General features: G+C 41.3%; 1 protein-coding gene across 2 annotated transcripts in view; it reads left to right on the top strand.

The window, feature by feature from the left end:
- Nucleotides 1–15,482, top strand: part of POLE2 (DNA polymerase epsilon 2, accessory subunit) — a 36,093-nt gene extending 20,611 nt beyond the window's left edge. For both annotated transcript variants that reach the window (XM_069735114.1, XM_069735122.1), the window contains 6 exons: nucleotides 164–223; nucleotides 339–416; nucleotides 1,138–1,246; nucleotides 2,497–2,673; nucleotides 3,896–3,963; nucleotides 15,335–15,482. In XM_069735114.1, coding sequence (XP_069591215.1) covers nucleotides 164–223; nucleotides 339–416; nucleotides 1,138–1,246; nucleotides 2,497–2,673; nucleotides 3,896–3,963; nucleotides 15,335–15,353 — 511 coding nt within the window. In that variant the 3' untranslated portion in view covers nucleotides 15,354–15,482. The remainder of the gene's footprint in view (nucleotides 1–163; nucleotides 224–338; nucleotides 417–1,137; nucleotides 1,247–2,496; nucleotides 2,674–3,895; nucleotides 3,964–15,334) is intronic.
- The last annotated feature ends 2,513 nt before the right edge of the window (nucleotides 15,483–17,995 follow it).

The following is a 17,995-nucleotide window of genomic DNA, read 5'->3' as shown; positions in this document are numbered from 1 at the left end:
ACACCAGGGCTGCATACTCTTCATTCTTTGCATTGGTTGTAGCCACAGAGATCAGACCCCCGCTGATCATAAAGTCATCATCACGTATCCTCGCGATATGTCATCACTGTATAAGATGACAACGCACCTTTTTTAATTGCTTGTCTGGCTTCACGTTTCCCAGCAGTCGGTTTGTGTTTGTACCTGGTCCCGAGGACCCCGGCCCTGGTTTCATCCTACCCAGGTATAATTGCACTTTAATAGTGTTTCAGCCTTTGTTGCATTGTATCCATTCTATTATGTATAATTCTTATACATCTCCTTTTTGTTGAATTGAACCCTCTTTTTTTTCTTTTCAGACCTCCTATCGCAGAACACATTACAGCGGACTTCAGACAACGAGTGCCTTTCTCCATTTTCACTACAAACCCCTGCAGGTGGAGTTTACTTCTCGCTGAACCATAGGATAATTTATTTCTATTTCATTTTTAACTAATTATATTTCCTAGTGACGCAAAGAAGTAACTACACGACTTGACCCACATACCAGCGCAACTTAGAAAATAAACGCAGATTTTTCTAATGTTTTCCTTTTGGGTTGCAATGTTGCTCTTTTCTGACTTTTTGATACATTAATATCATGTATTGGGATATTTGATTTTCTTTAGGCTCTGTTTACATAGTCAGGAGTAAATGAGGATTTTGGGGCTGGGAAAACTCCATCCTTAGGAAGAATGAGCATGTTCATGGGTTGAGCACAGTCACATAACTCCATTGAATGTTACTTGCACCGATACATTCCCTGTACATCTCCAGGCTGTGTTCGGAAAAAAGTACTTCTAGTCGTCATGCTTTACCTACATCAGGCAGCACACGGACTAACATCAGCCATTGTGTCAGCTACATGCGAGTAAATGGCAGTATGCACCAACCGCTTGTTTTTCAGGACCAGACGGTGCTAGTTTCAGTAGCATGTGGCTTATGCACCCACCCATGATAGAACTGAGCACATGGAGCTGTGTACGGGTGCAGTCACGTACACAATTTCAGGAGATTACTGGTTTGTGAATTTCAACGTTCATCAACGTCTCAATGTGTAAAAAGGCAAAATAGAGAAATGAATGTAGTGTAATTAATGTAACGTCTCTCCATTCTCAGAATCCAGTACTGCACACAGGAAATAGTTGTGTTTCGGGAGGACCTGGTGAACAAAATGTGCAGGAACTGTGTGCGCTTCCCTAGCAGCAGTTTGGATATTCCTAATCATGTAAGTGAAAGCCTCAGACACAATCGGATAAGAACTGTATGCCGGCATCTTTCTCTCTCGACTTTCCCATACACAGGAGAGGTTGGTGAGCGTTGCTTTATTATCTGAGAGAGCCGCTAACAGACTCTTTTTGCGGGGTCCAATCTTTGGGGTAAAACAAAAGGATCAGCCATTGGAAATCCAATGTGCTGATCCTTCTGTCTCCCGCCATGATCTGTCGGGGAATACAGTAAAGGGTATTTTACATTGCAGGATAATCTTGATTCAGCATTGCTAAAAATTCCTGTGTTATCTTCTCGATGGTGCATTGTCCAGTGTAAAATGACTCTCACCCCTGGAAACAATGGCAGCTTATGCCCACTGAGTAGTCTAGCATAGATGGCTCAGTGTGCATCATTTGCCTGGGTCTACCTGAGTAAACAGGGAGTCAGCGTAGAGAAATGAGGTGCTCGCTGGACTGGGTAACCAAAGTAGCAGCCTATACGAAAATTAACCAAACTGACACAAAGACCTTGGGATTTTTTTATTCACTGACTGGAGCTCACGCTGCGCTTTTCACCTGCGTGATAAAAACCCGGGACTAGAGATGATCAAATTTGATTGGGTCAGGGCTTATTTGGCAAGCTATAGCGTTTATTGAATCAGCTGCAGAGGGAGCACGGCTACATGGAGTGCGCCGGCTGATCAGCTGTCCGGCTCCGCAGCTGCATGTGTCGCTGCTGTGTCACAGTCACAACACATGCCCAACAAACAAGGCTGTCACACAGCCGCGACACATGCAGCTGCGGAGCCGAACAGCTGATCAGCCAGAGCCCAGGAAGCCGGGTTCCCTCTGCAGCTTATTCAGCAAGTGCTATAGCTTGCCTAATAAGCCCTGACCCGAACAAATTCGCTCATCTCTACCCGGGATGGGTCAAAATGTCACATTGCTTGTTGCTCTCTGTCCGCCTACCCAGCACAACGGTGATTTGTTTTGCTTTAATAAAATACCTGCATGCCGATGGGCAGTCTAGTGTGTAAAAAGTTTACTGATCGGCGGTCGTATCATGCCAACGGTTGGTCGGTGTGAACAGACCTTTAGGCAGTCTCCATTCACATTAGCCTGTCAGCCCTTTGGAAGATTTAAGCCTAATGTGTACGGGGACCTTAATTTGCCCCTCTTTTTTTTTTTTTTTTATAGATTTATTTAGACGACATCTTTGCTAATACATTTTGTTAATCTTTCTCGACCATTTCGCTTTCCTTCCTAGTTTGTGAAAACGATCCTGTCTCAGGGACACTTGACGCCTCTTCCGCTGTTCGTCAGCCCCGTGTACTGGGCGTATGACTATACTTTGCGATTGTATCCTCTTCCTGATTTAATAGTCATCGCAGATAAATACGACCCCTTCTCCATCTCCAATACAGAGTGTCTCACCATTAATCCTGTAAGACAACCTCTTTATTATTAATATTATTATTAATTTATATAGCACCATTGATTCCATGGTGCTGTACATGAGAGGGTTACATACAGAGTTATAGATATCGTTTCCAGTAAACACATTTACGATGACAGACAGAGGGGAGAGAACTCTGTCCTTGTGGACTTACCCTTTATTACCTCTGCCTGTTTTTTTCTGTTACTGAAGTTTTTTCTCAGCCCATTTGCAAATTAGCTTCATAAATGGTGAATCCATAATGGAGCAGCAGGGCAGGTGAAACTTCCCAGCTCAGACAATATGCGGAGACAGTGGCGGTGCCGCTTCCTATCAACAAGTTATTTTCCACATTGCATCTGCAGGGTAGAGACACATTGTTCACTCCCTGGTTAGCATCTCAACCTGCTGAGCCACAGACCTATTGAAGTTGAAATCATTGGAAACAATGGGGATTTGCATAGTAATGTGGGGCATTCCTTTCACACATGCACCCAAGCCTGAGACTCAATCACCTTCTGAAATGCCTTAAGATATGTTAAAATCACTTACATTTTCATTCAGTTTGTATTTCTTACAGAAATAGCCTTTTGTTAAGGCTCTTGAGCCATAAAATAGGCTTTCTGGAAGCATTTGGACTTAATTGCACAACAACATGACTACTTATGCGAGTTATAAACAGAAACCTATTCTCTTATACTTGTCTAATCATGTAAGTAGTTGATGCATTTTGCACACATATGTCACTGAAGATCACATTTGGCAATTAATCTGTCTGATCATACAAATTTCCCAGAAAGAATTGTTCGAGGCATAGGCATAAGATAAAATAAAATATTTTATTATGATTATTTAAAAGGAGCGATTACATAATATTTAAAGATAGGGAATTTTATTTTTTATTTTATTTTATCTTATGCCTATGCCTCTATATCCATCTAACATTTTTTTCTGGGAAATGTGTATGATTATATAGATTTTGAGGTTGGATTGAATATTCTTTGGATCTATGACAATAATTAATCTGTCTGGCATACATAAAGTGTGGTTGGTTATCTGCTCAATATGTCAGTAAACTAGATGTCGATCTTCACTGAATTATTATGATGTTGAAAATGTCTAAAAATGTACTACATTTACCACGTGGTAAAGCAGCCGCTCACTTGGCACAGAGGGGAGGCCATTGTGTACTGCACAGCATTTATTCATTTTTAATTCATATTTTTTTCAGGGTTCATTTCCAAGAAGTGGATTCTCTTTTAAAGTCTATTATCCATCTAATAAAACAGCAGAAGATAGGTAAGAGTCTGGGTAGAAGTCTAGTACATGCAGGGGTTCCGCGAATACGTCTCGCTAAGTGAATCAGGTGGATTTCATGCTATTTCAACTTATTGTAAGGGTTTTTCCCTTCATTAAAAGTTAACACTAGGGATGATCGCATAGCTTTCCATAAGAGCTTATCGAATAGCTGCCTCGGTAACCTGGATACCTGGAGCGCTCCCGATAATCGGCTGTCCAGTGCCGCAGTTGCATGTGTTGCGGCTATGTGACAGTGAAAACACATGCATGAAGAGCCAAACACACAGTTATCACCTATCCAAAGGATCTGTCTGCTAACACCCACACTGATCCCGAATATGGGGCTTTAAAATGCCTGGTTGTGGAATAAGGCCGCATTCACAAATCCGTGTCACGATTTAGTGTTGGACCTCAAGTCCCTCTGCCCGACCTCAACAACTCCATATCTGAGGCTGTTAGGTTCAGATTAGGAGACCTGCAGCCCATCTGTAGCTCAATCTCGACTGGAGGATGTTTCAGCATGGCCTAAAGCGATGGCTGCAGATGCGCACCACTACTTCATTCATTGTCTATTGAAATGCAAAAAAAATGTAGGGTAATATCTGTTAATCATGGAAAAAACCCTTTTATATTGGGTGAACATCAGCGGATCCTACGAGTTTTGTTGGGACTGTATGACCATCTAACATTGACTTTCTCCAGAACGGGGAAAGATGGATTAAATATTTGATTTCAATGTTTCTAATCCCTTGTTCTTAAGCAAGAACTTTTCCACAAGAGCTGTCTGGAAGAGGCTATGGGTCCGTTTTCATGGACTGGCCGGCGGCATGATATGACTGCCAATAGCTCAGTACGTACTGGCGGCCATAGTTTTCATTAGCACAAGTCCTAATTAAATAGGATGAAGGACTGACTAGATCTTTTGAGGAGGGGTAGCATGTTGGCTCAGTGGTTAACACTGGTGCTTTTGCAACGCTGGGGTCCTGATATCCCATCAAGGCCAACATCCGTAAGGAGTTTATATTTTCTCCCCGTGTTTGCGTGGGTTTCCTCTGAGTTCTCCAGTTTCCTCCCACATTCCAAAGACATACTGATAGGGAATCTAGATTATGAGCCCCATTGGGGACAGCGCTGATATTGTATGATAGCGCTATATAAGCAAAACAATAAATAATAACCAGCATAAAATATAATCTCACCTGATGAATGAGCATCGCTCTATCATCTGGTGATCGTCAGCCAAGATAACTGTCAATGGAGGGTTTTTATCAGTGCTCCTTCAGGATTATCTTGAAGTTTAGCTTCTATCACCTCACTGGGAACATAGGAGGCAGGGAGGGGTGATACAAGGAATAGACTTCAGCAGTATGAGCACATAGTGCAAACTATGGCTGCCTTTAATGTTGTCTTCCTGCTAAAAGGTAATTGGATTATTCAGAGACTCATTGCCTTTCACTTGCAATGTGATTCTCCCCCTTGATAAAAACTTGTCAAGTGATCACATTTCCTGATCTCCCAGTGGAGGCAGAGTGTCTGATGGCCAGGCATGTGAATGAGGTGTGAAGTCCATGACCTTTACGGATTTAGCTCCATGGCTGTACACACTTATCACATCGTTCTTATTTCTTACACCAGACTATCAATCTACAGAAACACACAGCACAATAAAACACATCTATTAGTAAGTGCAGCTTGTGCTGGATTTAAGGTACCTTCACACATAACGACATCGTTGCAGCGTCACGCTTTTTGTGACGTAGCAACGATCCCGCTCGTTATGTGTGACAGCGACCAATGATCAGGCCCCTGCTGGGAGGTCGTTGGGGAATGATCAGGACCTTTTTTTGGTCGCTGATCACCCGCTGTCATCGCTGGATCGGCATGTGTGACGCCGATCCAGCGATGTGTTCACTTGTAACCAGGGTAAATATTGGGTTACTAAGCGCAGGGCCGCGCTTAGTAACCCGATATTTACCCTGGTTACCATTGTAAAAGTTAAAAAAAAAAAAAAACAGTACATACTCACATTCTGATGTCTGTCATGTCCTCCGATGTCTGTCACGTCCCCTGCCGTCAGCTTCCCTGCACCTACTGTCAGCGCCGGCCGTAAAGCAGAGCACAGCGGTGGCGTCACCGCTGTGCTCTGCTTTTCGGCCGACGCTGACACAGTCAGTGCGAGAAGCTGACGGCGGGGGATGTGACAGACATCGGAATGTGAGTATGTACTGTTTTTTTTTTTTTTAACTTTTACAATGGTAACCAGGGTAAATATCGGGTTAATGAGCGCGGCCCTGCACTTAGTAACCCGATGGTTACCCGGGGACTTGGGCATCGTTGAAGACAGTTTCAACGATGCCGAAGTCGTTCCCCGGATCATTGGTCGCTGGAGAGAGCTGTCTGTGTGACAGCTCCCCAGCGACCACACGACGACTTACCAACGATCACGGCCAGGTCGTATCGCTGGTCGTGATCGTTGGTAAGTCATTTAGTGTAACGGTACCTTTAGAGACGTTTTGTGTTACAATCGATTTTATTGTGAACAAAGAGATTCACCAACACTTTGTTCTATTTTACAAACATTCGGACAATAACCCGACAGTAAACAAGCATCAAACTATATGAAAACCAATAATTCCAAGAAAGAAGGAAGCAATTGCGTTTAAATAAACGGTAATAAAATATACATTTTATTGAAACCAAAAAATCTCTCAAAACATTAAAAAGGGGAAGTGACAGTGAGTGCCACACCACAGGAAACACGTGGATACAGACAAATATGAATCGGGAATTATCTGGTAACAGTCAAGTAGTACAATGACACAGTCACAATATGTAACCAGCAATGGAATTACTGACAGTAATAATTGAGTGTAACAAGAGAAACCAGCTCCTTGGTCAATGAGAAATAATGCTAGCGAAATAGTGAAATGCAAGACAGGTGGTTAGGAGACAAGTATTTCTATTGTAACCAAGAGAATCTTGACAGGACGCCCAGATGATTGGCATATATAGCAGCAAGTGACAGAAAAAATGCAAAAAAAATTCTGTATAAGGAAGTCCTAAAAATACTGACTAGATATAATGCATACTGTCACATGAATGCCCTACAGGCCGCCCAAGCCACACAGGAGTGCCTAGTTACCCATAAGTTGGTGTCACAATAGGCGCAGACGTAACAAACATGAAATGCAACCTGATAGTGGGATGAAGGTGACCCAAATGCGCGTTTCATGTCGGCTTTTTCGGGCTACCTGAAGAACTTCACTATATGTAATGAATGTTTTTGCATTTTTTCATTGTGTTTTTATGAGATTTTTTTTGGTTTCGATAAAGTGTTATATTTTATTCATCTTTATTTAAACACTGTGAATATGAATGCCCTCAATGGCGCTCCTGACTAGTCGCTGAACCCAGATGCAGGTAATCCGACCAATACACTTGTTGCTAAAATTGAAATAAAATATGAAATTAGGATAGGAGGAGGTATTGGGATTATTTAAGTGCTCCCTCTGATAGGGCTTCTAGAGTAATCTGTATCGACACCACTCGACCGACAGTGATGGTGTGCACAGTATAGATTAGTAACCTTATAGTGCCTTCATACAAAAATAAAATTAGGCCTGCATATTTATTGAAAATGTCTTTATCACATCTCTATCTTTAAACATCCAAAACCTCAATCAATAATATAATTCAAGATGGGGGACCTATGGATCAACCGGAAAGAAAGGATCCAGAATGTCCATCAGTTATTTGGGCTTAATCCAAAACAGGACCCACTGTGTGTGCACTCCACAGAAATTGAAAATATTAAGAAGTCACTTAAAACATTAGAACATTTGCTGTTTAAAGAAATGCGAGACCTATGGGAGGTTGCTAAATTGGAAAGCTACTTAGCCACAGATATTCTACCTACAGGCCTCATGGTGCATAAAACACTCTGCGGTGACATTGGGGATCCTGATGCACTACGACAGAGGGATCAGATAAGAGTTCTCTAGACACATTGTGTCTTTTATTATCGAAAACAAAGTATGCACAGTAACAACGAAATATCACATTTGTTTGGAGAAATGAAGCCCTTTAAAAACCACTGTAACATAATTAGATTATCCCGAAATATTACTACTAGAAATAAAACGAAGGAAGAAGAGCTTACTGAGCGAAAACATAGTAACCTAGTCTGATTGCCGTATGTGGAGTCGGGAAGGAATTTTTTTCCCCAACGTGGAGCTTACTAATTGCCACATGGTTTTTTTTTGCCTTCCTCTGGATCAACATGTTAGGGCATGTTAGCTGAGGCTATGGGTTGAACTAGATGGACTTAGTCTTCCTTCAACCTTAATAACTATGTTACTATGAACGAAAACATCGCAAATGTGGCAGGGATCTAGTGCCTGGATTCCATAATAGGCCAGTAATCAATACTGGTGTGTCACTTATTACTGTACATGAGGTACATTACAGTTATTATTATTATTTATTGTTATAGCGCCATTTATTCCATGGCGCTTTACATGTGAGGAGGTGTTGGAATAAGTTTAAATGCAACAACTCCATTCCTGTTGTAGTCTGCATTGAATGTCTATGAGTGTTCATTTGTCAGCTATGCTGTGATTGTTAAAGTTTGTACAAAAAGGTCAGAGGACTCTCACTGATTGCATCATTCTGCTGCTGTTTCCTTCACAGAGAGACATGTGTTACATGGACTAGATTATATCGGTAGTTACTGTCAAAGCTTTCTTATTTTGTTCCAGTTCAAGCTGCATATATTAAACACAGTTTGCCTTACGTTGGATTCTGCTGCTTATATGAAGTAACACGCGCTGCTGTGGTAATACTCCGGCTAACAGGTTATGGGCCCAGCCACCGGAAAGTAAATGGTAAAAAGCCCAGTCACCGGAATAAGCAGCGAGCCAAGCGCAGACAGCACAGAGGAACCCCCGGAATACAAGGACACCGGAACGCAAAGGTACCGCAGTGTACAGAGCACCGGACAGCGCAGCTTAAAGGGCCAGTAACAAAAAAAAAAAAAAAAAAGGTACAAGAGACAAGAATGTCTACAGAAAGGAATGCAGTGAAGTACACAGTGCCAAGTCTCACAAATCACAATTACAGCTCCTGGAAATTCAAGGTAAAGATGTTACTTATAAGAGAGGGTACATGGAAATGTATTGAACAGCCTGTGCCTGACCCAGTACCGGGTGATTGGCTAGAGACTGATCAGAAAGCACAAAGCACTATTTCCCTCAGCATAGATGATAACCAGATTGTACATGTATGCAAATGTGATACTGCAAAGAAAATGTGGGAAGAATTACAGAAAGTGCATGAAAGGTCAAATCTCAGCAATAAGCTATATCTTATGAGAAAGCTGTATCAGTCTAAATTAAGTGATGGCCAGCATATGCAGGACTATATCAGAAACACCCTAGAGATTGTGGAGCGCCTAAGGGGTATTGGTGAAGAAATTAAAGATTTTCATGTTGCTGCATTACTATTAAGTGGTCTTCCAGAAAGTTATGACACGCTTGTGACTGCATTAGATGCCAGACCAGATGATGAACTCACACTAGAATATGTGAAAGGGAAACTTGCAGATGAATACAAGAGAAAGTCAGAGACTATTAGCAATAATATATGCAAAGCAGAAGCAGCATTAAAGACACAGTACTTTTCTAAAGCTCAGAGTCATTTAAAGGAAACTCGTGAATGTTTTGTCTGTAAAAAGCCTGGTCACCTTAAAGCAGACTGCAGAGTGTGGAAAGCAAGAATGAATCAGTTTAAAAAGCAGGACAGTCATCAAAAGGTTAAAACAGCTGTAAAGAAGGAAGATGCATGTATTGCGACTGCATTTGGGGTCAGCACAAGCCCATATGCAAACCATGTTTGGTGTATTGACTCTGGAGCGACTGCTCACATGACACGTGATAAAGATTTCTTCATTAATCTAGATGAAAGCAAGTCTGAAAAGGTAATTTTAGCTAATGGTCACTATATGACATCAGAAGGAATAGGAGATGGTTATCTCCATTGTCAAGTTCAATCCTCAGCACAAGTCAGAAAAATCCCAGTTAAAGACGTGCTGTATGTTCCCAAACTTGAAAGTAACCTTTTATCTGTAAAGAAGCTTGCACAACAGGGAAATATAGTTACATTTAAGGATGACAGATGCATCATTTCAAAGAAGGGTCATACCCTTGCCGAAGGAAAAATCAAAGATGAACTTTATCAGCTGAAATGCAATGAAACTGTTTACAGTGCTAGACAAGATTTTCATAAGGACTGTATTCATGTGTGGCACAGACGCCTAGGCCACAGAGATCCAGAAGCAGTAAAGAAACTAGCTCAACTTGCAAATGGTATTGCAATCAACCAGTGTAATCAAACAATGAAGTGCACAAGTTGCCTAAAAGGGAAAATGTCCAGAAAATCGTTTCCTAAAGTAAGCACTACTAAATCTGCACAGATACTGGATTTGATACATACAGATGTGTGTGGTCCAATGAGTGTTCTTACTCCCAGCAAGAAGAGATATTTTCTCACATTCATTGATGATTATTCCAGATATACTGTTACTTACCTACTTCAAAGTAAAGATGAAGTTCCACAGAAACTTGAAGAATATCTTGCTGCAGTTCTTAACAAATTTGGAAGAATACCAAAGGTACTGCGAGCAGATAATGGAACTGAATATACAAGTGGTAAAGTGCAAACCATCCTGAAAAAGAATGGAATCGTGTTCCAGACAACCGTTCCATACAACCCAGAGCAGAATGGGACAGCAGAGAGAAAGAACCGAACTCTTTGTGAAAGTGGAAGAAGTATGCTATTTGATGGAAACCTACCTACAACATATTGGGGAGAAGCCATCATGACTGCTACCTATCTTCAAAATCGACTGCCAAGTAAAGCTACAAGTAAAACTCCATATGAGCTATGGAACTGTGAGAAGCCCAACCTGAAGCATCTCAGGATATTCGGAAGCAAAACTTTTGTGCATGTTCCCAAAGAAAAACGTTCTAAGTGGGAATCTCATGCAAAGGAAGGAGTTCTTGTGGGGTACAGTGAAACTCAGAAAGGATACAGAATCCTGCACCCACAGACCAACACAGTAACAATCAGCAGAGATGTAGTGATTGATGAAAACTCAGTATCGCTCAAATTTCATGAGGTTACGCAAATAATTCAACCTAAGGAACAAGAATTTCAGTCAGTGATTCCAGACATTGAAGAGAATCTCAAAGAAAATACTGAAGTCTGGATATGCTCTGAAAGTACTGAAAAAGAAACAGAAGAACCAAGCCAACCTCAGGAGATCAGAAGATCAGAAAGATCAAATAAAGGAATTCCAGCTAAACGCCTTTCTTATATGGTCAGATCAATTCCAGAAGAAGAGCCACAGTCATGGCAGGAAATGCAAAAACTGCCTATTCATAAGAAGCAAAAATGGATAAAAGCTGCTGATGAAGAAATGGAATCCCTTCATAAGCTCAAAACATGGGAGCTCACAGAGCTACCTCAAGGCAAGAAAGCAATTGGATGTAAGTGGGTCTTTAAGAACAAATATGACTCCGAAGGTAATGTTCACCGTTTTAAAGCAAGATTGGTCGCAAAAGGATATTCACAAAAATATGGTGAAGATTATGATGCTACTTTTGCTCCAGTTGCCAAGCAAACTACATTCAGAACTTTATTATCCATAGCTGCTGTTCAGCAGATGAAAGTAAGACATTTTGACATCAAAACAGCCTTTCTACATGGAGACATTGAAGAAGAGCTGTACATGACTCAACCAGAAGGCTATGTTAAAAGGGGTAAAGAGAACCTTGTTTGCAGAATGCAAAAATCTCTCTACGGCCTTAAGCAATCAGCAAGAGCATGGAACACTAAGATGAACAAAGTGTTAATCGACGAAGGATTTAAAAGGTCTCAAGCGGATCCATGTTTGTATACAAAAGGTGTATCACAAGATTGGATGTATGTTATTCTATATGTGGATGATGTAATAATAGCGCATCAAGAAGAGAGAGAAATTTCAAAACTAGGTCAAATTCTGAACAAGCATTTCGAGACCAAGGACCTTGGAGATGTGACATACTATTTGGGAATCCAAATCCAGAGAGAGGAAGATGGAAGTTTTCTTCTTAATCAAAATTCTAAAATCTCCACAGTTCTAAACCAGTTTGGAATGTCAGAAGCCAAAGGCATATCAACTCCAATGGATCCATCTTACCTAAAATTGGAAGGAGAAGAAGATCTGCTACCCACAAATGACAGTTACAGACAAGCAGTGGGGGCACTTCTATACATAGCAACCACAACCCGTCCAGATATCTCAGCCACAGTGGGAATTCTCTGCCGACGTGTAAGCAAGCCACGCCAAAGAGATTGGAATGCAATTAAGAGACTTCTTCAGTATCTTAAGGCAACCCAAGAGTTAAGTCTAAAGATTTCTGCATCAGGAGATCTAATTCTCAGAGGATATGTAGATGCAGATTGGGCTGGAGACTCAAGTGATCGAAGATCAACAAGTGGTTACTTGTTCAAGTTAGGACACACTTCAATCTCATGGTCCAGTAGAAAACAAGTGTCAGTTGCATTGTCTTCTACAGAAGCAGAATATACATCAGCTGCTCATGCAAGTCAAGAGTTAATTTGGTTGAAGCAACTTTTGGAAGAATTCGGCAAACCACTAGCTGAACCAACTGTTATCTATGAGGACAACCAAGGATGTATCAAGCTCGCCAGCAGTGAAAGGATAAGTGCAAGAACAAAGCACATTGATGTTAAACATCATCATTTGCGTGACTTAGTAGAGCGTGAAGTTCTAAAGTTCGTTTACTGTGAATCTGACAAGATGTTAGCAGATGTTTTGACAAAGCCATTGTCAAGAGCCAAGTTTGAAGAATTCAGAACTGCAATGGGACTAACAGGATAAGCAGTTGTTGAGTGGGGGTGTTGGAATAAGTTTAAATGCAACAACTCCATTCCTGTTGTAGTCTGCATTGAATGTCTATGAGTGTTCATTTGTCAGCTATGCTGTGATTGTTAAAGTTTGTACAAAAAGGTCAGAGGACTCTCACTGATTGCATCATTCTGCTGCTGTTTCCTTCACAGAGAGACATGTGTTACATGGACTAGATTATATCGGTAGTTACTGTCAAAGCTTTCTTATTTTGTTCCAGTTCAAGCTGCATATATTAAACACAGTTTGCCTTACGTTGGATTCTGCTGCTTATATGAAGTAACACGCGCTGCTGTGGTAATACTCCGGCTAACAGGAGGGGTATACATAATGAAAACAGGGACAATAATCTTAAACAATACAAGTCATAACTGGTACAGGAGGAATGAGGACCCTGCCCGCGAGGGCTCACAATCTACAAGGGATGGGTTCCGATCTAAATGACAGTACAAACAAGATTTTTTTTCTGTACCCGCTACCCCGAGTACCCCTGTAACAGCCGGCTTGAACGCATCACAAGTGTATCATCACTCTGTATATAACCATAGTGAAGCGACTAACCGCTCCCCATTACCATGTACCTCAATGCAAAACCGCTGCCAGGTACTGGGGGAAATGAAGGAATCTGACAATATCGCCCCTAGCAACAAAGAAAACTCTAGGGGTAGCACTTAGATAATCCCGATGCCTCCTCCTAAACGCAGGTTCACAATTTCATATTTTATTTAAAAGTAATTGCTTCCTTCTTTCTTGCAATTATTGATTTATCTGGAAGTGCATATCATAATAGACCGGTTGTTTTTTGGGGGTGGTACCTATATGACAAGCAATTCACAGATTTCTCAATTTTTTCATATACATCTGTATTTGCAAATTACATAGTCACTTTGGGAAAAAGAAATAAATGAATACAGCCGGCTTGCCTAAGCACAGTACTAAAAAGAAAATGTTATTTGGATTGAAACGTGTTTATATTATGCAGCATAATACCTGATAATGTGAATTAATGTTTATGGACCTCTATAAGAGTCTATAGTGTTTTCTAATTTAGGATATGGATAGTACAGTGTGTCTGATATGTTATGTTATTCCCAGGGTAATTAGCCACTGTTCCCATGTATTTACACATTTTTTTTTAGTGCATTCATTTTAATGTAAGACCCCCTTTCTATACAAAAAATATTATTTTAGATTGCGATCTCTTAAGTTTTTTACTTGTTGGGGCGGTATGGTCTATCCAATGCAATATCGACCACATTCACGAAATGGCTATATCAAGAATCTGAATCCACGCCCTCCCCCAAAAGACCGAGAATGCAGATTTCTTCTTCTAGCTGTAATTGTACCCCAAATACATTTTTAAAAGGGCAATCACCTCATTCCAACAGCTCTTTATATTCATACAGTCCGACATCATGTGCATTAGGTGGGCTTCTCCAGGCGTGTATGCCAATTTTAAATAAGATACTCTGAAGTCTAAGGGTACCGTCACACAGTGGCATTTTGATCACTACGACGGCACGATTCGTGACGTTCCAGCGCTATATCCGTGACGTTCCAGCGATCTCGCTGTGTCTGACACGCTCCTGCGATCATGGACCCCGCTGAGAATCATACGTCGTAGCAGATCGTTTTAAACTTTCTTTTGTCGTCTAGTGTCCCGCTGTGGCGGCATGATTGCATGGTGTAACATATATCGTATACGATGTGCGCATAGTAACCAACGGCTTCTACATCGCACATACGTCATGAAATTATCGCTCCAGCGTCGTACATTGCAAAGTGTGACAGCAGTTTACGACGCTGGAGCGATATTGTTACGGTGCTGGAGCGTCACGAATCGTGCCGTCGTAGTGATCAAAATGCCACTGTGTGACGGTACCCTAATTCATTCTGCATGTGGAAAAAAGTTGGGATAATCTCTGTGACCCAGACACAGGGATAGTTTAGGTGTTAAGTCCAGCATCTCATTGCTCTGCTTCTCAGACCTGGGACCCAAGTCTCCCTCCCACTTTGTTTTACAGAGATGATTGTTTGTGTATATATAGATAAGATTAAGCCCCTTGTGTGCACAGATGTGGTCATTGCATCAACTAGAGTGTTATTTTCTCTCAGTTGTGCACAGTATGCACAATGGAATTGCAAATATTGGTACATAAAACTAAGTGGGAAGTTAAAATCAGTGTTTAATTGTGCAAAACTTTTATGTGAGCCGTCTCTCAGCAATTGAGCTGCCAGGAGTATACCCCTATGATCCCAATTGCTAAAACTAGTGGATAGTCCATAGTTTAAATCCTCAATTCCCCAAATATTTTACCTATCACACACTTTGTAGATCATATTTTGAGATTTACAGGCTTTTATTGTTGTGATGTAAAATAACATAATTTTTTTGCGTTTCAGCAAACTGCAGAATGTTTGACTGGATGTTTGTGGTGACCGAAGATTTTAAGACCCTCTCCGTACAAAGAAGTGTGCTTTTTAATGTGCATTTTGTGTATTTTATGTATTTGATATAAAATGTTTTGTAATAAATAATTTGTAAATTATTGTTCTGGGTTCTCAATAATTTCAGAAATTATACATAATGTTTTGCATAAGTCATTGCATCGCTACTTCCATTGTCATAGGTGAGTCACAAACATAAATCCTTGTAATAAGTGTCTGAGGCTATGTTCCCACGATGCTATTTTGGTGCGTGGTTTTTTTTAATGCAAATTTTTAGCTGCGTTTCACAGAACCAGCAAAAGCTATGAGATGTCAGAAATCTCATGCACACAGATTTGTGTTTTTTCCTGACTGAATTGGAAAAGGTTGTGTTTTTGCAAACTGCAGCAGGTCACTTTGGCCGGGTTCACATTGCGTTAAACAGTATGTGTTCAACGGGCTGCTGACGCAAGTGCCGACATTCTCCATCGCACTAGTGCGCTAGCAGTGATGGACCCGGAAACGCTGCAGCCCGCGTCTCAGGGTCCGTCACTCAATGGCGGCACATCGCTAGCGCACACCCAATGCGTCCGACATAGGAATTAATGGCGGCCTTAACGAACTATGTTACACCACGTTTATGCCGCGGTGTAACGTAGTCCGTCTAACGACGCCCATAACGCAGTGTGAATCCAGCCTTTCAGGTTTTGCACACACAGAAAGCAATGAGTAAATACCTGTGTTTTTGCTTTGTTTTTCTGCAAGCAAAACCTGTATCTTGGCAGTAAAGCTGCTTACAAATAGCAGGTTTTGCTGAGTATTTGCTGTTATATTTTTATTATTGTTGTGCATGTTGATAAAGTTTAGTGCCCCCCCCAAAACATGATTCAACTCACTTAGAATTTTGCGCCTAAAACGTAGTAAGACCCGATACCTGCGTTTTTGGTGCAAAACCTAAGTGAGTTGAATCCTGTTTCTTGGGGGGACATTAAACTTTATCAGCATGCACAAGAACAATAAAACCGCTGAAAATACTCAGCAGGAATGCAACGTATGAGCATAGCCTAAAGGGGCGCCAAATGTATGAAGCAGCATAAGCCCCTTCTGCAGCACCTGCCCCAGCCTCAGTCTAATAACACCATTTGGCTTTCTTAATTTGTGCACATGGTACAAGGTCCACATTTTCTTTCCAGAAAAATCTGGGCTAAGGATTTCTGTTGTATACACAGATTTTCACTATTATCAACATAATCTACTATGGTAGGTGCCATGTAGAGAAGAAACACAGTAGTAAAATTTCAAAGAAATACTTTATTAAATAACAAAGATAAAAAATATAGTTAAAAAGACAGGGCAGAGTAGAGCCTCTAAACAAATGGGGAGCAGTAGCAGCAGCAAGTAATATAGTGCACAGTAAGGTGGAATGTAATTTAAAGCAAAAAAAATAGAAAAAAACAATTAGGCTCACATATAGTCTTTAATTGCAAGGAGATGGCAGAAAAAAAGAAAGAAGGGGGGGGGGATGGTGGAAAATGGTTCAGCTGACAAATATTGCCATATAGCGCTGAGTACACAAATGCATGTGCAAGTGAAAACTGTCTATAAATCAATGGATAGAACAGGAGCCCAAAGGGTTAAAGGCAATAGAATGCACCACAATTTGGAACTATATTTATAAAAGAACAGTTGTGGCTCACATGTTTTTTCTGCCATCTTCTTGGATTTGACTATATGTGAGCCCAAATGTGTCTTTTTTTATTTTATAGGGGCGCTTTAAATTACATTCTACTTTACTGTGCACTTTATTACTTGCTGCTGCTACTGCTCCCCATTTGTTTAGAGGCTTTACTCTGCCCTGTCTCTTTAACTATATTTTTTATCTTTGTAAGGCCGGGATCACACATACGCGAGATACGGCCGAGTCTCACAGGTGAAAACCAAGCTCTGGCGCCGGCACTCCGGAGCGGAGCGTGTGGCTCCATGTATTGCTGTGCGGCTGCACGCTCCGCTCCGGAGTGCCGGCGCCAGAGCTTGGTTTTCACCTGCGAGACTCGGCCGTATCTCGCTGTGTCATCCCGGCCTTAATTAATAAAGTATTTCTTTTTGCTACTGTTTCTTCTCACTTCTTATCTATATGGCACCTACCATAGTAGATTATGTTGATGATGTATTGTTGAAGTGCTCCTTAACAGCCTTCTAGCTAGGACAATGCGAATAACAGATTTTCACTATGACAGAAAGGCCACTGTCGTACACAGAGATCATTGTACTGGATTGTTCTCTGCAGACAAACTGTCTAGACCGTACCCCAAGGATCTGTAACCTATGGTAACGTGTGGATCCTAGTCGCTTATGGAACTGTATGGGTCTGTGAAAGCCCACGGATGGCATCGTGTACGATCTGTGTGCCGTCCGTCAGTAACGGTGTAATGAAGGTTTTTCGGTCTATTTATTCTTACATACAGTACGTGATGGTAAAACTGACCTAACACTGATGTACAGCGACCACGCGCTCACGTAGGAGGGAATCGCAGATGTCTGACCCATGGATGAGTTTATAGGACCTGACTCTGGATTGTTGTACCAATCAGCGGACGCTTAATAACCTGTTCACACTATCAGGCTGATGGTGGATCA

The sequence above is a fragment of the Ranitomeya imitator genome, chromosome 1 (genome assembly GCF_032444005.1).
Source record: "Ranitomeya imitator isolate aRanImi1 chromosome 1, aRanImi1.pri, whole genome shotgun sequence".
Lineage (NCBI taxonomy): Eukaryota > Metazoa > Chordata > Amphibia > Anura > Dendrobatidae > Ranitomeya > Ranitomeya imitator.
Note: the sequence above shows the minus strand (reverse complement) of the source record. Positions and strands in the feature narration are given on the sequence as shown.